This window comes from Aphidius gifuensis, linkage group LG2, assembly GCF_014905175.1.
Source record: "Aphidius gifuensis isolate YNYX2018 linkage group LG2, ASM1490517v1, whole genome shotgun sequence".
Taxonomy (NCBI): Eukaryota; Metazoa; Arthropoda; class Insecta; order Hymenoptera; family Braconidae; genus Aphidius; species Aphidius gifuensis.
Genome location: NC_057789.1, coordinates 6116577 through 6140609, shown reverse-complemented (window position 1 = coordinate 6140609; position 24033 = coordinate 6116577). Strand labels below are relative to the sequence as shown.

General features: G+C 24.3%; 1 protein-coding gene across 7 annotated transcripts in view; it reads right to left on the bottom strand.

The window, feature by feature from the left end:
• Positions 1-10260: 10260 nt before the first annotated feature.
• The window catches only part of LOC122848673 (potassium voltage-gated channel protein Shaker), an 81152-nt gene continuing 67379 nt past the window's right edge, over positions 10261-24033 (bottom strand). For 4 of the 7 annotated variants that reach the window (XM_044146900.1, XM_044146901.1, XM_044146904.1 and 1 more), the window contains 7 exons: positions 21589-21712; positions 20018-20283; positions 19308-19951; positions 18794-18923; positions 16143-16333; positions 15165-15335; positions 10261-15087 (listed from right to left, as the gene is read on the bottom strand). In XM_044146900.1, coding sequence (XP_044002835.1) covers positions 15172-15335; positions 16143-16333; positions 18794-18923; positions 19308-19951; positions 20018-20283; positions 21589-21712 — 1519 coding nt within the window. In that variant the 3' untranslated portion in view covers positions 10261-15087; positions 15165-15171. Of the gene's footprint in view, positions 15088-15164; positions 15336-16142; positions 16334-18793; positions 18924-18975; positions 19106-19307; positions 19952-20017; positions 20284-21588; positions 21713-24033 lie in introns of all 7 variants that reach the window. The other 3 variants (XM_044146899.1, XM_044146905.1, XM_044146906.1) reach the window with 1 other exon arrangement.

Here is a 24033-nt window from a genome sequence, read left to right as displayed (position 1 = left end):
TTATATACATAAATACACAATTTCATAATCTTCTTTTCGAAAAATTCAAACATACTGTGGGTATCTTTTTTTTTTTTCTTTTATTTCTTCTCTATATACACACATATAGTATTATTGGTTGACACGAATAAAATACATTCAGTCATGCTCCATATACCCGTTATTTGCTCATTCACATTTTTTTTTTTTATTCTGAAGTCAATAGAAAAAGCAAACAGCATCGTTGGAGCTTATACATATATATATAAGAATAGTCAAATGTCAAAAGGTCTCTCTACTGTATATACAGTAGCCAAAAAATTGAGCAAAAAAATAAAATAATAATAAAATAGTAGCGGAGAGAGAGAAAGAGAAAAAGAGGATGATGGTTAATGCCCAAGTTTACACTGGTCCATAAGTTTTATACTATGCCAAAGTAAGCAAGAGATAAAAATATAAGTGTAATAGAGTGAGATAAAAATAAAAATGAAAAAATATATATATGGTGAAGCTAATACGTGACCCTCACAATAGTCCTGACTACAGCTGCTTTAACTCGACTGATGTTAAGACCAGTCTGTTATAACTACTTTTGCTTTATATATACATATACACACATCCCTTTTATTTATTTCTTTATATAGGTACAAATTCGTTTGACACTATAAATCGTAATGCGACAATCAGTTGTGCTTTTTCATTTTTATTATCCTCTATGAGGTATAATTAAATTAACGAGTCATCTAAACTATTGTGTATGTGTAGCCATATGAAGTTTGTGAACGATTTTTACTTATTCAATTTACTTGTGTACATAGTAGTAATATAGTATAGACAGATTAATTTATTGATAATATAATGGCTTATTTATTTTGAGATAATAATACTTAAAATTATAATTAATAAGAAAATTTTTATACAAAAAATGATTTATAAATTATTCAAAGAAAATTCGAGGGGTAAATAAGGATTTAATGGATTTTTCAAAAAAGAATTTATATATGCAACATATAATACAAGCCGTTAGATAGGCTTTCATGTTTTGTGGGTATTGCTTTACGAAGGTACGTGGCTTTGCAAAATGTTAATAAATTATAGAGGTAACGGGTAATAATAATGTGGCAAACGACGTTAAATATAGTTGGTTTTGACAGAATTAATAGGGAAGGAGGGACAACTTGTTACTTTTCATTTTATATATAGTATAAAAGGTATATAAAATTATTTACCACTATGGTGTCAATTTTTTTTATTTATTTATTGAAAATATTTTTTTATATATAAGCTTCTTAAAAAAAACTGGCGTGAAAATAAATTTTTTTGATGATGGGAATGAGATGAATTAGGTGTGTCAATCATACCAAGTTTTATTATATTGTCAATGACCTTGTGAATTTAATTTACCAATTAGTTGAAGCTATAATCCATCCATGTTGCTTCCACCAACTGGCATAGTCATAAAATTTCGAATAGTAATTTTCAACTTGTCTGTATTCATATATATTTATGCTGAGGTAAAAAAGACACCCTTCTTTGAAAACCGGCTTCCAATTTCTAAATATCAATGCACATTTTATTATTTTTATTGGCTATTTAAAATCTTGTTTTTTATGTACAATTAAACATATACCATGTAAATTTTTGTGTGTGGTAATAATTATTTGACGATGCAGTATAATATCTTACCCATATACTTGATATTTTTTTTTTTTTTATATTTTAATAATCATGTTTTTAATTTGCATTTGATAAATTCTGTAGTTTATTGTTAAAAAAATATATATGGGTTTTTTATTTTTATCTGTGATTTATTACAAGTTTTTTTATTTTTAAATTCATTATGTTTATTTTGAAAAAAAAAAAAAAGTAGGCTTTGCTTGTTAGAAAATCCATCTACCAGTTGAATTTGAAAGCTTTAGAGTGTAAATATACCAGAAATCTGCTCAACACAAAATTGATAAAATAGATTTCTATTTTGTCGAGATAATAGCCAAATTATAAACAAAACACCCTAACCTATAAATAAGTAAATAAAAACAATTAAACAAATAGTAATTTTACAATAAATAAATATTGTCAAAATGGATAGTATTCAACCTGCTCGACTTATTGATGTTTCTTGTCATATCAATGAAAATATAACGTCATCACATTTAGACTCCAAAACTCCTACTTGTTTCCTTCGAATGACTGTGAGTAAATAAATAATTATATAAACAAAACAAATTAATAAATTAATAAACACGACACAGAGTAATTCAATTTCTATTGTTATTTATTTTTTCATAGTGACTAATTTATGTTGGCAAAATGTTATTATGGACATGATTTACAAAACACTAATGAGTAAAAAAAAAAAAAACTAATTTAAAAAGTGTATATATAAAATGACAATACAGTGGATTATTTGTCGTTAATTGTATTTACAATATAGCTTTAAATTAAATAGTATCTTCAACAAAAATACCATTTGATTTTTTGAAGTCTTTTAACCAACTTGCTGATGCCTCAAATGTAGAATCTTTAATTTTCAATGCAGCACTTTTTGCCCAATCACATATTAATTCATTGGTCAATCTTCTGTCATCACCAATTTGTTTTCGACACTTAACAATAACAATACCATTTATTTCAGATAGCTGGTCTTGTTTGGCAATATCTTCTGGTGACTTTAGTTGACGTTTTTTTGATACTTTTGTTGTTGTCGTCAGAGGTTCATTATTTTCACAGTTTAATTGGTCAAATGATTCTCTTAATTTTGTTGGACGTTTAGATGATCGAGTAGAATGACGTGTGCTTTCAGTTGTTTCATTTATAACATTATTGGTTTTTGAATTGTTGGTCACATTGATATCCATTGGTTCTTCTTTGACAATGACACTATTATCATCAATATCAATACTCATTGAATCATCATCAACAATTGTGATATCATCCTCATGCTCATCTTCATCATCTTCAATAATTTCAATATCATCATCATCATCATTCTCGTTATCACCATCATCATCGTTATTATCATCATCATCATCATCATCACTTACGTGGTCAGCTTCATGTGCCATTTTGCCTTTCATTTTCATCATTTTTTCGTACATATGTACACCAAGTCTTGCTGCTTCACGTGATATATTTTTATTTTTTGTTTGTGAAATATAACCATTTTCTAACAATAAATCAATACAATAATTCATGGCACTATAAAAATCTGTGTTAATTTTATCAATTTCGTTCTCATTTTTTTTATTCACTTGTTTATTTTTATTGCTTTCTTTTAGTATACCTCGTGTTTTTGGCATTTTTAATATTTGCGTCTTTTTCAACGTGAATTCAAGCAGCAACTAAAATTTATCTAAAGCAAATGACAACCAAGTGTATAACCTCACTTTTTCAAGACCTTCTATGGTAAACCTAACTTTATTTATCGGAACATGAGGTATCCGTCAACACGTGTTTATCATCTAATCGAAATTTAGGAGCTTCTGTTTGATGGCAGCACAGTGTTCGAAATCCAGTTTTTACTTTCGTGCTGTTGTTATTATTAATTCATGTTTGAATAGAAATTTTCAGCATTGTCGTCTATTCAATAAAGCAAAATTATTTTTATAATTAGTTATTATTTTTATTTATCATTATTTCAAGTTATTTTATTTTAAAATTATTATTTTCATTTTTATCACCTCTCAATATCACCCATCACGTTATAAATTGAATAAGACAATTGTGCAACCTGGGGAAATGAAAAAAAAAAAAAAAAAAAACACAAATTACTTTTATAATAAAAATGCTGCATTAACTTACATATTTTAATGATTGTCTAGATGGTCGAATAATTTTTCCAGTTTGAAAAACAAATGGCTTAAGTATTTTTATCATCAATATTGCTAAATTTTTTTTTGTTTCATCACGTAATATTATCCAGTTTGATTGTAAAATAAAATACTGTAAACTTTCAAACTACAACAATATAAAAAATTATTTTTTTATCAATAAGAAAAAAAAAATGATTTTTTAATTCAATCAATTTACCTGAATAGTTAAATTGTGTGATACCAAACATGCCATTGTAATTTGTGCTATTGAAATGAAACAAACAGAGGCTAGTATAAAAAATTCAGTTGAAAATAATGGTACACTTGATGTTGTATAGGCAGATGTACAAATTAAAATTGTCGACATTGAATATTGACAAAATATAGTTATTGAAAAAATGTCATTAATAATTTTAGCTAACTTTAAAATATCACAATGATAATCAACAAAATCAGTAATTAATTTTTTTTCAATTTCCTTTAATTCATTGTCATTAATTTCCTCTGCTGAATTATATTTTTCTTCAATTATTTTCATTGTACAATTAAATCTGTGTTTTAACATTTCAATTTGTGCATGAAGTATCATCATTGAAGATGAAAAACATGATGTATATGATAGACCAATAAGATCACCGATAAGAGCAGAAAACACTTGTGTTCCCAGTGTTAGCCAGTAGTATATTGAATTTGATAAATCATAAGGTACCCAAATAATAAATGGAGATACTGGTGGATATGCTGATCTCACCTTTTCAATAAAATAACCAACTACTCCAAAAAAAAGTGGTATCAAATAGATAAATATCTTCATTCTACAAATTAAATTAACATAATTATTTTTTATTTTTTAATTTTCATTTTATCAATAATTCAAATACTACCTGTTGATGCTTTCATACTTGATGATAATATTTTTTTCTTCAACTGTTTCTGGAGCATACGGCTTTTCATTGATAATTCTCGTTACTTGTATAATTCGTTTTCGATATAATTTTAAATTTATAATTTTAATTGTAACCAAAAGTAAATTTATAATTAATGAAAAATTATCAGCAAATATTAATATTCCACCAGTTGATTTTTCAAAGCCCAAAATTAACCATACAATTGATGAACAATAAGATGATATTATCATTAGCGTAAATAAATTATATAAACTAGTTTTCCAAATATTATTATCAAATGATAATGGCTTCCAGACACCTGTTATTTTAAAAATAAAAAAATGAAAATTTAAAAATGACATTCTTGTTTCTTATGCGAAATATTATTTTTATAAAAAAATCCTTCAAGTTTAAGTGTCACGATGGAAAAAGTTGAAGATACTAAATCATTTTATTCAATCAATTCAAGTAGAAAAATTTCTTCCTTGAATAGACAATTGTTTATTTAATAATCTACTGAAAAATAAATCATATTCTACTAGTATGCTATTTCTTAACTTGTTTTTGTCACGGCATCATTATAATCATAATTTATTCATGACATATTTCAATTTTTGGCTTATTTTATAAATAATTATTACTCACGAAAATTTCATAAAACATACTGAAAATAAATTTAGGTCATTTGTAAATTTTAATTCTACTTATAATACTAATTCATTTTTAAAAATATACTATTATTTTTAAATTATATTAAGTTATTGAATATATATTGAATACTCGGTGTCGTGTTTATAGTCATATTATTGAATTTTTATTGACAATTTTATATTATTTTATTTCCGGCTATATTATAGATCGAGGACAATAAAACTATCAGCAACTGTAATATGGAATTACCACTGGCAACTCTAAAAACACTTGTCACAGATTTATCAAAAATACGAGATCAATTATCAAATGTTGCTCGAAAATAATGATAAATAAAATTAATATTTAAAAATTGATTCTTTTTTTTTTTTTTTAACTCTTATGGGATTATAATAGATATTTTTATATACCAATAATTATTTTCAGCAATAACAATTTTATTGTACGTAATTTGCAAAATTAAATAAATAATGACAATGGTGGTACATGGCGATTTGGACGGAAGGGCCCAAAACACTTTTAAATTAGGATTAGATTCATCAAAGTGCGATTGTTTATTAAATATTATTCATGTTTTTTTTTTTTTTTTTAATTATTTTTCAAGTAAAATTCGTTGCAAATAAATAAATAAATTTTTTTTTGTTTCGTTTTATTTTTCTTTGTCAGAATTTCGAGAAATAAATTTTTTTGAATCGAATCTTTGTTTATAAAAAATTTTTCAAAGCATGTCCAGTAATGTTTGATACGCTCCTACATTATAATTTTTTTTTTTTTATATTACAATAATTAACATCGTCACATACAGACTTATTCACTAACGATATGAGCTCCAAACCAGCAGGGCTTTGACAATGACAATTCGTTATATTTATTCCATTCATTTGTTTGAATTTTTAATTTAAAAATTGATAGACATTGATGTTGATTTAATTTTAATTCAGTGGTCATTTTAAAAGTCAATAAGCTTTGTATTGTTATTTATTAATTATTATTTATTCATTTTTCTTTTGATATTTTATTTTTGACGTTCGGTTCTGATGATGACTCGTTGACTCATTGCACATATAGGTGAATACTTTTTTTTTCATTTGATTTTTATGGTTATTTTATTTTTAAATATTATTATTTAATTGAATATAAATTTTTTTTTTTAAATTAAAAAGATAAATAAACAATTTTATGAATCAAAGGGCCAGATTTAGTGACACCATGCTACGAAATGTAAGAGATTCTGTATTTATTTATTTATTAACAAACGTTTCGGTTGAAAATTTAAAATATAGATGGTTGAGGGGATTTCGCTTTATATATTCTCAAATTTTTAGAATTTTCTAGCTTTGCGTTTGCTACATACCTAAATTAAAAAATTGAAAAATAGGCGTCTGTTCCAATGGCTGAATTATTAGAGACTGCATTTATTGTGTGTGGTGTTATTTGGTATAGAATAGTCGCTCAGCTATTTTAATTTTATATTTTTTTTTTCAAATTACTTTCCACTTGTCATATAATAACAAAACATTTTTTTTTAATAATAATTATTGATAAGCGTAATAACGGTGTGTTCATGACAAAATTTTATTTTTATATCCATAAAATGTGTGGATTTGAATATATAATTTTAATTTTTTTGCATCTTCTATAAATAAAATTGATCAATTGATATTTGGTAGCTGTTATTTAATTCATCTGTTTAGAGAAAAGTGAGTGTTAGAAATACAAAATAAAAATAAAAAATATCGCCATACATTTTAACTTTTAATAAAATATCCAAAATATTAACAAATCAATTTTATAATTACAATAATTCTTCTTGATTTTTGAGTATTGCTAAATAGTTCATTGAGTAATTTATTAGTTATTTTTTCAACCGAATTAATTGTTACATTCAATGCGTCTTTAAATAATAATTTTTCTTGCCAATAATTTATTTGAATTTTTTCTACTTTTTTGGAATATCAAGTCGCAATATTTTTGTTTCATTCTTTGTTATTATTATTTTGTTTAAAGAGTATTACTTGGTGTTGGTATTATTGGAAATGCTTGTTTCATATATATTTTTTTTTATTTTTTTTAATATCAAATGAACTCTCAATAACTATACGATTTTTATTTCCTTGAATTTGAATTGTTTTAGCCATTCTATTGCGCATTATACATAAACTACTATATCCCAACAGCATTTATATAGTTTTTTTTTTCTTTTATTTATTTAATTATTCTACTTTTTATTAAATTTAAATAAAGCGGAATGAATTTTTATATTCTTTGTATACTAAAAAACATTTGGAAATATTTTCTATATGTTTCTTCATTTATTATTTTCTATTTTATTTTTTTCGTTAATAATTGCAATGTTATTAATTTTTTTTTTCTATCTAATTGCACATTGTAATATATGAATTCTAAATTTTACAAAGACTGCCATATTTAGTTTTCATACTACGGAAAAATTATTATTAAAAAAAAAATAAAAAAAAAAAAAAATAAACAATTGCTTTTATAACAATAGCTTCGTTTGATTTTTTTTTGTTTATCAATTTATTTAAAAAAAAATTTTTTTTTCCAACAAAGCTGTTTTGTGACATTACAATAAATATTTTTTTTATTGGTATTATGTAAAATTGTAACAGACAATGCTTATACACATCAATTTTATTAATTATTTATTTATTTTTTGCATAACTAATTTATCAAGTAATTGAGTATTTTTTAACTCAAACGATAAATCAGATGAATTTTTAATTATTTACTATATTTTTCATAAATAAGATTTAATTTAATTCATTATAAATATTTTTCTATTATTTTAATTTTTTTATTTTAATAATTATATAAAACAAATTAATTTAAGCAATTTGATAAAATTATTTTTATTCATTATTTATTATCATTATTATTAAAAAAAAATATATTTTATGAAAAATTCTTATTGATTAATTATTTGTGGAAATAGCCAGTTGTTATTTTATCATTTTATTCTTCATTACCCGGGCCAATTTTATTCTTTAACTTTAAAAAATGTCATCATAATATTTTTCAAAATTTAATTTCAAATTTATGTCAATTGTTGTTTGTTGTTGTTGTTGATGTTGTATTTGTATTGTGAAATCGGAAGCGTACACCTTGGCAATAAATAAATAATTAAAAATAAATTTAAAAAAAAAAACAGCATATGACATTGACATGACAGACAAGTGAATGGAAGACCAAGTAATACTAATTATTGATAAAAAATATAAAAGCCAAAAAAATTCCAACGAAAGATATTTTTACAAATATTTATGCGTTAATAAATTAATATTAATAAAAACTAATCATTATCAAATTAAAAATAAATATTTTCTCAAGTCCGATTAAATTGTCCACATCTTCTTGATTGTTGTTTTCTTGATTGATCACATCAACATGTAGATAGTATATGTAAACTCAAAATAATTCATTCAAATAAAGCCAATTCAATGGATATTAATTTCATTTTATTTTTTATTATTATTTCTTTTTTTTTTTAAGCCTCACACAGCCAAAAAATGATAAGCACTTAAAACAGTGCTCAACACTATATAAACAAGTTTTCGATGAATTAATTAAAAATTAATAAAACAGATTCCGATTGGCTAAAATTAGTGTTGGGGGGTTAAGGGGAGGAAAGGGGTATAACCCTCATACAAATTGTTTTTTTTTAAATTAATATTTTTTAAATTTATTTATTTATTATAATAATTAATATTATTATTATTATTATATTATTATTTATTTTGGTAAAGCTTACTAAGTAGCTTATATAGTCGTAATCAAAATTATTCATTTAGATAAGTAACAGTATTTATTTTTACTCTCATAATAATGAATAATTATATATCATTTTCGTTTTTTTTTTTTTCTGTTTTATTTATTCAAAATTTATTATTCAAATTAAGTTATTAATTTTTTTTTTTTTTATTCAGTGTGAGCGATATCTAACATCATTATCATCATCATCATCATCATTATTATACTATATACATATATATATGTACATACCACAATATAGACATATATATTTGATTTATGTATATATCTATATGTGTATAATAAATATACTTATTATTTATAAGTAATACTTATCATTCAATGTGGCTCAAATTATTGAAAAAATTTCAATAATAACAAATTGGTTTTTTTTTTCTTTTTTATGTTGGTTTTTTTATTTTTTTAAATTTTGTTTTGTAATTATTGGATATTTTATTGTATCACTAAATATTATATATATCACTTAAAAAAGCGGTTAGCTCGAGTCACGAGTGGTTGGAGAAATTGTGAAATAACCAATCTCGTTTCTCGTGTGATGCACTATTCCAACATCCCCTATTGCCTCATATTTCATACACAAACAATTTATTATTTTTCGTTTTTACTTCAAAAATTAGTTTTTATTAATTTTTTTTTTTTTTTAAAACACCCTGTATTACCTCACACTTGAGTTTAATCTCAATTTAATAATGATATTTTAATTTTTCGAATAATTTTTAATTTATTATTATTTATTTATTTAATTATTGATTTTATTATTATTATTATTATTATATTATATACGTATTATTGATTTTTTGATATGCCTGTTGATGATTAACAAAACTTTGAATTTAATATGTTGACTTTCTTTTTTTTTTTTTTCATTCTTTTTGCTCCCTTTTATTTAAAACCATTCCAATTTGTTATTATAAATTTTTTGAACAGTTAATATCAGCATTCTTTCATTGCAATAAGGGATGTGCAATGGCACCGGCACTATTTTTTATTTATTTTCCTATATCAGCCTGATTAAAATCTACACTCTGGTTCATTTATCTCATGCGAGTACATATGAATTTTATTTATTTTTTTATTTTTTATTTTTAAGCTAAATTTTATTAATATTTTCCACTATTGTTTAACAGCAGATTTTTATAACGTAACAAAATTATTTTAATTTTTTTTTTTTTTTTTTTTCGGAATGCATTTACTGGTTTCATTACTTCTCGTCGTCATTGTTTGTTTTTTATTTTTGTTTTTCAATATGATAAATCATGAGCGTAATCACTGAGCTGTGTATCGACTGTTATTTTATTAATATTATTATTTATAAACTAATTAAATAATTGCATCAAATTGGCATTTAATTAACATTGAAAAATAAAAAAATAATATATACATATTTTTTTTGTATTATATTGAATATTGATTTAAATTTATATTTATCAGCACTTGGTGCAGCAAAAAAAAATTACAAATAAATAATTATAATTTATATTTAATTCTTTGACTTTTTGATGGTTAAATTATTTTTTCATTTTATCTTGTCCATGTTTGTTGAAATTATTTTTAAAAGTTTTAAAATATCGTGTAAGAGTATTTTTATGTTTTACAATCGGCCCAATAAATTATGGAAGTCCAATGGATTTTCATAGGAGTTTTATCGAAATATTAAATATTCTTGGCGTTGTATTTATTTGTTTATATTGAGAATCAATTTTTTAACTGTAACATATTTTCCTGATTGTTGTTATATCCATTAAAAATCAAATGAAAAAAAAATTATACAATTATACAAGTGCATAATAAAAGTTTTCTTTTTTTTTAAAATAATATTATCTATTGTCACATTGAGGCTAATGATTACTTTTTTTTTTTTCTCTCATTACAATTTTATTTTCCAATTTTTAATTTTTTGATCGTATTTTACTGCTATTTGAACAAAGATAATTCAAAGCTACTCAGCTAAATTTATTTTTTCACTATTTTTTAAAATTTATTTGTTTTTTTTTGGTTAGTAGTTTTAATAATAATAATAACTTGCAGTAATAGTTAAAGTAGTAGTTATAGTTGTAGTAAATTTTATCATCTTTATAGAATTATTATAATTTTATTTTTTTTTTTTCAAGTTAACTAATTCCTTTCGCAATGAAATCATACAATTTCTATTGAACCAGGGAAGCAAAAAAAAACTTTAAATTTATTAATAAAAGCATAAAGATTTCTGTATTTATTATTAATTTTTTTTTCAGCTATTTTTTTCATCTAGATTTATTTTTATTTATTATTCAAGTAATTTTGTTCTCGAATTATTAAAATTATTAATTTTTAAAATTTTTTTTCCTATTAATATTTGAATTTTTTATGGATAAAATTTTATATATTTATCAGTTGTGTTTAAATTCTTCTTCATTTTTTTTTCTTGAGGAGAAAAATCATTCGTGGTCAGTTCTCGTCAAATGTCAGATCTTTTTATTTATTTATAATTTTAATATTGGTGAATCTATTTTATTTAGAACATGATGTAATAATTTTTAAAATTAATAATTTGTATTGGAAATAATTGTAATATTTTTTAAAATAACTGTTGACATCTTGATAAATGTTTATTTTGTGCTATAAAAAATTTCAAATGCATAAGAGTATTTGTGTTTGTGTGTCAATCAACGTGTGACTTGTTGTATATTTTCATGAAATAATTAACAAGTCATTCGGATCTTAGTCTTATTCACAATCTTTCATTTTTACATTTAAATTTTTTTAAATTTATTTGTCTACTATTTAATTATTTAAGCCTGATTATTCAAAATTTATTCCCATTTAGATCAATTAAATTCTAATAAAAAGTATTTTTAATTTTTTTTATTTCATTAAACATAATGGCATTTTCTGATTTTATATTTAATACTTAATTTGAGACAATTTTTTCTTAATTTAATTTATGCCCAAAGAATGTTTAAATAAGAAAAAAAATAAAAAATTTTTTTAGCCTCATTATTTGTGGCTATAATGAAAATTTACATCTAGGGCATTTGCTAACGTTTTATAATAATAATAATAAGATTTCGACTGGAATATATTTTTTTTAAATTGAATAAAAAAAATTTATTTATATTTTTTTTTTATTTCTTTGTCTCAAGCTGAGCTGATTATTATTATTATTATTATTTTAATTTTTTTTTATTATGCTGGGATGGTCAATGGGACGGTAGGAGGTCTCTTGCTTGATTAAAAATTTTCTTATCTCATTTATATTTGAGATAAATTAATTTTATTATTTGGTTGAAGACCTCACCTTTATGTATTTTCAAACTCAACAAAATTACAATTTAAATTGGATTTAACAGGACAAAAGATCCTTTTTTTTTTTATTTTAAAAATTTTAAATCTAAATTATTGTAAAAAAATTAATTTACATATATTGAATAAATTTAATTTGACTCAATAGACCACCTCTCGACCACTGTGTGACGGTAAAATGGATGGAAAATATTTCACAATTTTTCTCGTTTTTAATTCTTTTTTTTTTTTTAAATTTTTATTTTATTAATTATTTTTTTTTCTAACATGGTTGTATTGAAGTATCATTGAATAGGCAGCCATCACCAGAGTTTGCTGGAAGAAAAAAAAAAAAAAAAAAAAAGCGTAATACTTCCAAAAAATTGTTGATTTCAGAAATCGTATATTTGCTTTTTTTTCATTTTTGAATTTTATCTTTTCGTTTACAACTAATAGAATAATTACAATTAAGAGTAGACGTATATGGAATCGGCAGGAAGGATTGGCTACGCAACGCGTTTCAATTCCAAACATCCTTCTGACCATATTTTAACACTTTTACAAAATAAATAAATAAAAACTTTAAATAAAATAACAAAAATTAAAAAAATAAATAACATTTTATTGCCTGTTTTTTTTTTTTAACATTATTTTTGACTAGTCAATTTAATACTTGTGTGCATTTGCTTATTTGAAATAATTATTGTGACAATTATTATATTATAATCTCATTGAACACTAGAGATTAGAAAAAACAAAAAAAAAAAAAATACTTTTTATCATCACAAAACTTTTAAATTAATTTCACGATGTTTTTTTTATTATTCTTTGTTTTTTCCATTTTTTAATTTTTATATTTTACAATAAATTATATCTCACACTAAAATGGAACTGGAACGCGTGCGAGGTAACACTGAGACATGCAGGATGTAGGATGGGATATTGCACAATTACGTACGATTTAATGCAACCTTCGATAGCGTGTGAATTGTATTTATTTTTAAAAATTTTTTTCCTAAATTTTTGTTTACGTTTTTTATTTTTTTTTTTTTTAAATTTATTTTGTGTGTGTTTGGTATTATTAATTATTTATTTCGTCCGTCTCAATTAATACTTAAGTCTTAAAGATATATTATATCCTGCTTAGCTAATTTAATTATTTAATTTTTCACGTTTATTTTTTTAAAATTGAATTTCAAGTTAAAGCTTCGATGCAACGTACGGCGACGCCCGCAGAAATTAAGTCGGTTTATAATATATGTCACTGATTAATTTAGCCAGTTACTATTATTATTTATTATTTTTTTTTTTTTGATAAATTTTTTACATTATTCACCGCGGTATATATCAATCTCGAGCCGCGGTCCCATTGTCTCAGTTGTGCACGCATGTATTCATATACATTAATTTTATCATTGTTTAAAAAAAAATTTTTTTTATTATAATAAAAGCAATAATACACACGTGCACATCCCATTATTATGCATATGAAGAATAATACCTTTTTCATTTATTTGCATACACATAATGATGCAACACTTGTTTTAAAATTCGAAACGCAACAAAGCGTTATTATTTTTATTTATTTATTTATTATTATTTTTTTTTATTTCGTAAAAACAACTGTTAAAAAAATTTTTTTTTTTTTTTGTTTTTTTTTATATTTTTTTTAAGCTTTTTATATTTAAAAATTTTTTACCATCGCAAGGCGCCGCTATGGTCTTTTTATTTAAACTTTTCTTTATTTATTACAATTCGTAAAATGTTTGTTAATTATTTAATTAATTGTTTTTTTTTTTTTTTTATGAATTTAAATGATTAATATTATCTGGCATAATCCCCGCGGCCCGCCGGGGCTCCAATTTTTTGCTCCCACTTTCTTTAGCTTTTTTTACCACAAATTTTTATTATTATTTATTTATTTTTTTTTTTCTATTAACCTTAACATTAATAAATTTGCTAAATTCGCTCCAACTCATCACGATTCTTTACTATAATTATTTATTATTATTATTATAATTATTAATTTATTAATATTATTTTTTTTTTATTATTATTATTAATATTATTATTTTATTTTTTTGCTCTTTTATTTTTAAAAATTTTTATCATTCACGATTTTTATTTTTCTCAGGCTATACATATTTATTTATTTTGTCTTCATGACTGTTTTTTTTTGTCAGTCCTGAAGTTATCTTACTTAGCTTCACTCGTTGGGAAAACGACGCTACGGAAATTCAATTTGAACACTGGAGTCGGTGGTGTGGGGCGCAAAATTAGTCAAGCATATACAAAATGTATATACTGCAGTAGTCCCTATATAAATGATTGCTTTGGTACCAAGTGTCTCTTTTTTTTTTTTTTTATTATTATTATTTTATTAATTTCTTTTTTATTTTGAGCGCACAACTTAAATCTGTTTAAAAAAAAAAAAAAATTCATTTGTTATTATCATGCTTCAGCAATAATCCCAAGAAAAAACAACTATTTTCTTTTTTCTTTTAACTTGTGATTTTGCTTTTTTCAAAGTCATGAAATAATATATGTATATATGAACAAGGTGTTGGGACAAACATGACAATGATACTGGACAGTTGTCGATTGTTGTCATTTGTCGAAGAGAGACTTTTATGTTAGGTACCGCAAGGAACTCGAGCTTTTTAATAATTGATTCAGCAATGGCCGCCACGCTGTCACCGTCTCCTTTACTAAAATATAAAAAAACAATAATAAAATTAAAATTAATATATAAATTTATTAATTTAATTATTTAATTAATAATTACCTAGTAGTCAGACGTCAGTCTCTATGCTCATACATGTTGGATTGATGTTGTTATTGTGACCAGATATACAATTTGGTTTTTTAATAACTTCTTGAGTTAATATAATATGATCCTCCAGTTCAATTATGTCTGACGATGATTCTGACATAGAGTTCTTTTTCATGTGTTGACCTGCATTTAAAATGTTTTTTTTTTTTTTTTTTTTCTCAATTTAATTTATAAAAAAACATACAACATGAAAGAAATAATAAAAATGTTTGAAAAAAAAAAACAAAAAGTATTTATAAGTATTTAAAAATGTCAAGTAGATTTGTTAAAGTACAAATACGTAAATGAAAAAAAGAAAAAAAAAACAGGTGTAATAGAGTTGACAAATCGACTAAAGTCATTTTGTCTTGTGGCTTCGTATAATAAAAGGGATTACTTTTGACCAGAGGCCTTGACCTATACATAACTACCCCTAACTCAAGTCACAATCTTCAAACAATCTTCCTATCAGGCCTATATATTATATGAATAAAAAAACAAAAAAAAAGAGAAATTCTATTTATTATAATATACACATAATGGATATATTTTATTACTTTTATTTATTTTTTATTATTATTACTTTTTACCCTGATGAAAATATATTTTATTTTTTAAGCCACGATATTCTCTCCCCTATGTCAACAATTTCATTTCGTGTATTTAAGTGGTAAACGTGATTGCCTAGAGATTTTTTACTAACGATAAATTTCAAAAGATAAGTACGACAGGGTGAAAAATCCACGATAAAATATAATAATAATATATAAAATATTAACAAGCCTAAATTACATTATAAATCATGCATTTTATTATTAAAATTATCATTGACATTATAAATCTATATTTAATATTTTTTAATTTTTCATTAATTCTATATTTATTGTAAATAAAAATTTTAAAAACGATAAACTAAATTAGAATGAAAAAAAATAGAAAAAAAAAAATTACCTAATGTGCCAGGGAGATACGGACAGCTTGTAACATGATTAAAGTTTTGTGACTGCATCTCTTCCTGGTCAGTCTCACGGTGATAGAAGTAATTGAAATTGGAAACTATAACAGGCACTGGTAAAGCAATTGTCAGGACACCAGCAATCGCGCATAATGAACCAACAATTTTTCCCCAAACGCCAACCGGTCTGTAACAAATCAAAAAGCTTTATTAGTAATCATTTATTATAATGACTTTTTTTTTTTTTTTTTGATATTATTAAATTTATATTAATATATTTTTGTTGTTTTTTTTTTTTTTGTTTAAATATATATTTATTTATTAATATTTATCAAAGACACATTGTTATCGAGCTATGTGCGAGGTGTGGTGTCTATTTCGTGTGCCGTGTCAAGTGTGGCTCTACATTCGGGAGGCTCATCTGCGACAAATATAATAACAAAATAATCAAGTGTAATCATAATTTCAGCTAATTATTTTTAGGCATTTTTTTTTTTTTTTTTATCAATAGTTACTATTAACAATATATATATTTCTTATCATAAATTTATAGCCACAATAATATCAAATTTATTTATTTATTACATTTATAAAAATATGAAGCTTTTTTTTTTTTTTTTCACTTAAATATGGGAAATTTTGGTGAGGATTTTTTTTATTTTCAATTAAATCTACTCTTATAATATATACAATTTTTATTTAGTTATTTTAAAATTGAAGCTAACTAGTTACCTCAAGAAGAATATATTTAAAGGCCAAATTTTATTTTAATATAAATTTAAAGCAATATTTTCAATTAAATACGCATTACTTAAGCCAAAAAATTACCTCTCTTATTTTGATATGATTGATTTTTTGAATTTCTTTTTTTTTAATAATGCCTTGATGATGTTATTATAATATAATTATTATGAATGATTTTATATGATATCAGGTTAATTGTTAATTGTCCGTCAGAGAAAAAAAAAACAAACAAACAAACAAATTGTGTTGATGAAAAAGAAAAAAAAAAAATTACAAAAATAGTTATAGTTTATTAAAAAATCATGTTGTTTTTCCATCCCTCGTAGTAGATCGTACATCATTATTATCGTGTGTAACATGAAAACAGTGAATAATAATAGTCAACAGCATGCCTCTCTCAGCATTCCTGGGTATTGAAATTCGAGGCGCATGCATTAAGTGGTGAGCTCTATGTCCACTCTGGCACTCAAAAGCGGTTTTTCTCGACGGAAAATTCTTTGTTGATACAAGACATGAGTGGACGAGCGTGACAGTCCCTTTATAAATAAATTTCATATACTGTTTGTTAGATGAAAAAAAAAAAAAAATGCCTCAATTAAATTTCACTATTATAGTCAATTTTTTTTTTTTTTTTTTTTCAATTCTTTCATGATAATTTTAAAAAATTTATTCTCTCTACTTGGTAGGCCGAAGCTCGAAATAGACAAAAATAATATAATATCAGAAATATTAATTTTCTGATATATTTATTTTTTTGAATTGCTCAATATTGTAACAATGACGTTGGACGTACTCGAGTATAAATTTTATATTTATTCATTAATTTTTTTAATATAAATATATTTGTTAATTAAAGGTCACAGGATACGAAAAATAATGAGACTATTAAAAATGAATTGTATTTATATATTGCTTCAATCACATACGAGAGAACAAAACCGAGATTATTCCCATGGCGAATTGAATCAATGACGTTCATACATCGTCCACTTTTTTTTAAATTTAAATTTATATATATATTTTTTTCGTTTCAAATATATCATTTCAATATTATGAATAATATATTAAACATAATTTTTGATATAGATGAAATTAAAATGCCAATTGAATTGTTCTCTTGTTACAAATGGTCAGGAACAAAGAATTTTCCCGAATAAAAATCACGACATAATATAAATTAAAAACACAAAAGTGAAGAATAAAATTAAATTATAATTAAAAAACAATAAAACAATATTTTTTTCAACAAAACAACGATAATAAAATAAATGATTAAGAAGCGCCATGATTAAATCATGAATTTTTTGAAATACTTTTCAAGAGAAATGTTGTCAATGATTGTCTTATTGAAATGCGTGTTTGTGTTAGTTTTTTTTTTTTTTTTTTGATATATTTTTATTATTATTAGCAAGATGAAGTTAATTGAAATATTAAAATATCGTGTAAATGCAAAGAGATAATTGACATACGACATAAAATTTTGCCGTGATTGAGAAAGTGTAATTGACATTATATAGATTTAAAAGTATATTTAAAATCAAATATATAACAGAGACAGAAAACAGATAAATATATATAGAAATAGATAAAAATATAAATAAAAAAAAAAAAAAAACATGATTGGGGCTGAAAATAATAGAAGAAGGGGTCAGGTTGGTAGTATGAGAAGATGAAAAAATGAAAATAAAAAGTGTCAGCTGATAGGCAGGATATAATGATAAAAATAAATAAATAATAAAAAAAAAATAAAATTAATGTCACGAAGGTGTTGGATGATACGAGAATATAACAAGTTAATTATATTTAACCAACCATTTAGTGGATATAAAAAATACAAACGACAACTCAAGAGGAGCATACTGTGGCAATAACTAAAATGTTAATGAAAGTGAGTACATCATACGTCATGTCACCATAGCCCACGGTAGTCATCGTGACAACGGCCCACCAGAACGCGTCCGGAATGGACTTGAAGAAAGAATTCTCTGAGCCAGCCTCCGCGAAGTAAACTGCCGAGGAGAATAGCACCACACCTGCAAGACAACGAAGAAAATACGTTCAGATAAATCAAAATTTTAATTATACCTCATGTCTCCATAGCCAACGGTTGTCATCGTGACGACCGCCCACCAGAACGCGGCTGGTATCGATTTGAAGAAGCTGTCCGGTGTTCCAACCTCAGCAAAGTACACCACCGAGCTGAACAGGATGACGCCTGAAACATGACCTCGCAACGCTACTATCTCGATACATATATTTACACAAAGATGCAGCAGCTATACATGCTGATCCTTCCATTCTTTTTTTTTTTTTTTTTTTTAATTTAATTAATTAATTAATTAATTTATTCACATTAATCACATCACATCACTGATAACTTAAATTATTAAATTTAAATAAATATCTTGTTGACTTACCAATAAAGAGGAAAAAGATGAGCAGACCAAGCTCACGCATAGAGGCCTTTAATGTACGTCCAAGTATTTGAAGACCTTTACTATGCCTTGATAATTTAAATATTCGAAATACCCTGACAAGTCGTATGACCCTCAATATTGCAAGGGACATTGCTTGATTAGTGCTTTTATCTTGTGGACTGACCGGTGCTTTTGGCAAATTCATTTCATTTTCTTTGCCGGCAATAACCGTGCCTAATGTTATGAAATACGGAATGATCGCGATGATATCGATGAAATTCATAAGGTCACGGAAGAAATTAAGTTTATTTGGGCAGGCAAGGAAGCGCACCGATAATTCAAACGTAAACCAGATGATACATATTGTTTCAATAAGGAAGAATGGATCAGTTATATCTGGCACTTCATCCTCTTCAATTTTTGTGCCATTTGTTGTTGTATTGAACACTTTGTAATGTTTAAATTCGGGTAATGTTTCCAAACAAAATATTACAATTGATAATAAAATCACGAATACAGATATAATTGCAACGACTCTAGCACCTTGTGAACTTTCTGGATATTCAAATAATAGCCATACTTTTCTTTGTAATTCATGAGTTGGTAATGGCTTTTCTTCCTCCTTGATAAATCCTTCGTCCTCCCTATTATATATAATAAATATTATTATAAATATAAATAAATAAATAATTTATATTTTAGATATATACCTAAATTTATTTGTTGCCAATTCACCCAATTCATAAAATTTAATTTCTTCGGAGAAGACATCGAGGGGTACATTAACAGGTCGTCGTAACCGACCACCACTTTGATAGTAATATAAAATTGCATCGAATGAAGGTCGATTTCTATCAAAGAAATATTCGTTGCGTAATGGATCAAAATAACGTATCCGTCTTGCCGGATCGCCAAGCAATGTGTCCGGAAATTGGTTCAGCGTACGTAGTTGTGTCTCAAACCGTAACCCGCTCACCTAAAAAAAAAAAAACAAACAAAAAAAAAAAAAGAAAATTAACAATAAAAAAAAAAAAACACAAATAAAAAACATGCATCAATTAAAATTTAATTATCTACTTGATATCTTATGTTTATAAATTATTTACTCTAATTAATATTTATATACCAACTATAAAAATTTTAATTATTCATAATTTAAAAAAAAAAAAAAAATTCTAAATTCAACTGTATATAAAGCATTATTTTTATATACAAATTAATAAATAAAAAATACAATTTAATTAATTGTTAATTATAAAAATAATTAATTAAAAATATTTTTTTTTTTAATTTTTGAATATTAAATTCAAGTAGTTGTGTATCTAGCATAATTTGCGCAATGCGGTCATGTCACAATTGAGGATATTTTTACTATTATTTTTTCGATCTCTCTTTTGTCTTGTTATAATTAAATTGCCTTATTCTTTTTACCAAAATATTTAACCTTGATAATATATAGTAAAAAAAAAAAAAACAATTATTAAAGAATGATGACAAAACATATTACGAGTAATATCTAAAATTATTTAAAAAATTGATATAAATCGTGTGCGTGATTTGAAGAAATACATATAACTTATTCTGGTCTTTTACTGAATTATATTGAACCACTTTCGATCTAGTTGATATGTGTCTTTATTTAAGACTGAATTAAGGACAATTTTGTTGATATTATTGTTTTCGTTGGTTGAATAGATTTTGCGTGAGCTTTTGCGATTAAACTTCATGTAAATTCACAATAGAGTTTATGAAAATCGTGGCACAAATTGAAGCAAAGGGCTAAAGAAATGGTTTATATTGTATAGAAGTTTACTGGGGCTTTGTCGGAAGTCAAGAAAGAAAAAGTGCTTTCAAGTGCACTATATATATTCTTTTTTTTTTCTCATTTAATTTTTTTTTTTTGTCAATGTATATAGTAAAAGTACTTTATGCTAACGCCTATTTTTTTTTTGTGTTGTTTTTTTTTTTTTTCTGCTGACAAAGCGTTGGTGGTATACATGGTTCAAGTTTTTCTCCAGAAGCTTGTCACGCGATGTCCAATTGGCGACCGTGCCAAAACGCATTGGCACCTTGGTAAAAAATACTGAATGAAAATAAAGAAAAAGAAAAAAAAAAAACACAAACGAGTGCTTGAGAAAATGATATGTATATACACTGTTCCACTTTGAACTTCATTCATGTGGTTGATACTTTTTTTTTTTACTCAAAGTGTAACTTTTCACTCGGGTTTTTTTATGCGGAATAATATTTTTTTTTTGACACTAATATTATTATAACTTACGTTGATGACGACCCGTTCACAGAAGTCATGATCGTGTGGTATTGGTTCGAAGTGTGTGACGCCTGTGTATTGGCTGTGAGGATTTGGCCCATCCTCGTCCTGGCTGCTGAGTTTCGGCAGCGATCTGTATAATTAATTTTGAAAATTAAATTCCATAATTCAATTTTTTCTTTCACATGATCAATTGGTATATGCAATAATGTATCATTTCAAATATATTTTACTATTGTTTCATGACAATGCAGATATAATGATACATTTAATATTTAAATAAATAAAAAAAATTCTTTTTTTTTTTTTTTTTCAAATTTTGATTTAAATGGTTACTCAAAAAAAAAAGTTGACTTGTTTGATGACGTTGAACTATGACATTTGCTAGATACGTTAAACTTTTACACGATGCAGTCACAGTGACCCACTTCTGAAAATAGTCTATCATGCTTATCAAAACCACGAAGCTACTTCAATGATGAAAACTCGTTCATCTTGCTACCTACACATATGATACTTTATTTATTTTTATTTTATCAAAAGGCTTTTATTTTTATACCTTTATAAAATTTTTTTATAAAAGTTCAAAGTTTTTTAAATATACCGTGCATAAACAATTGAATTTTTGTAAAAAAAAAAAATAGAAAAGTTGCTATTTCCTTTTTTAAAAATAAATTATTATCAGTATTTAAATTTTTTTTTCTTTTAGTTGAAAAATTATTAAAACTATCAATTATATTAATAAATAAATATTTCATTTACAAATGGTAAATGAAAAATTCATAGTTTTTCATCAAAGAAAATCCTTTTAGCTTGTCATGTCATTTTTCACAAAAAAAAAAAAAAACTTTTTCGTCGAGAATGTTAAAATCTCATCGGAACAGAAATGGCTTAGCAAAGAAGCAGAATTGATTTAGCCTGACTGACATAATATTTTTCTACTATTATTATTTTTCAAAAGAAAAAGTATTCATGTATAGCAACTGCTGTTATTTTTTTTTTTATAGAAGAATGACGGTGAAAAAAATCCAAGAGGAAATTGAAACCGTCATTAACTGTCAATCTTTCGAATCGAACGGTTAAAAAAAAAAAATCTTAAAATACTTGTTGAGTTGGAAAAAAAAAGACTCATTTGCAAATGTGAAAAGTAAAAAAATGTAAATGATTTTCAAAAGCATACCAAGTAGTTAATTTTTCATTTTATTTATTATAAATTTATAAAATATATTTAGCTTATTTTATGTCAGTAATTTCATGATAAAATAAATAAAATAATATTTTTTAGTTTTTCCAGAATTTAGGTTACGTGTCTCATGATATTCGTTGAGTTGGTAGACTTTAGAGTGACGTTTACCGAAAAATGAAAAAAAAAAAAAAAATAATAACTTTTTAAAGATCAATAATTTTATATAACTTAAATTTTATACAGAAAAAATGTGAAAAAACAAGATACAAATATAGCTTCATTATAAACCAACAGAGAATACATTCATTCGCGTATTTCAAAACAAAATTTAAATACACTAATGCCAATCTAAATTTCTGCGTAATTAACCACAAAGATTTTCCATTAAATAAATTCATAAACATGTCTATTAATATCCCTGAATTTCAAAATCAATAAGACACAAAAAAAAAAAAAATTAATTTCACAAGTCATTAGGAATTTTATATAAAGACCTTGAAAAGATATATAGACATTTGTATTATTTTTATAACTTTTTTTTTCTCTCTAAATGAAGTCAAGATGTCTTGAAAATTAAACAAAATATTAGTGACCTTGAAATTGAGTGTTAATATAACTGAAACGTCTGTTATGATCATAATGCTTTTAGTATATATCACTAAAAATCAACGGCGCTAAATACACTTATTTACGAATAAAAAAGATAAAATAAATAACACACTATATACTGTATTGTGCGTAAATTTTGATAGCCAATTTAATAATTTCAACAAAACACCAGCTGGCAAAATACGTTGTAATTAATATACCTATATATTTCAAGTGTTTGGGTTGTACGACGTGAGTCACTCGTAAAATCATTCATCAGACCAATAAATTCGTCCGTTCCCATGACTCTTGCCAAAACGTATTACCACAAATAATAATTTCACATAATGTCTAAGTAACTTTAAAGAAAACATAACGACACAAACAGCTTTTTTATTTATTTATTTTTTTTTTACTTATATATAGGTATATATCAAAAGTATAGAAAATATAAAGATAAATTAATTTAACGAAGTCACATGTAAATGGAGAATAAAAAAAGAAGAAGAAAAAAATGATGATAAATAATTTTGATACAAGATAGTTAAACTAGTCACAAGAGAGTTGTAGAAGAGAGTAAAGTTTCAAACGTTAAGGGTGAGCTTGGAACCTAGTTAGCAGTCGTTGAAGCGACTAAGAGTTATCGGAGTTACGCTTCAACGTATGGCCTGATTTGAAAT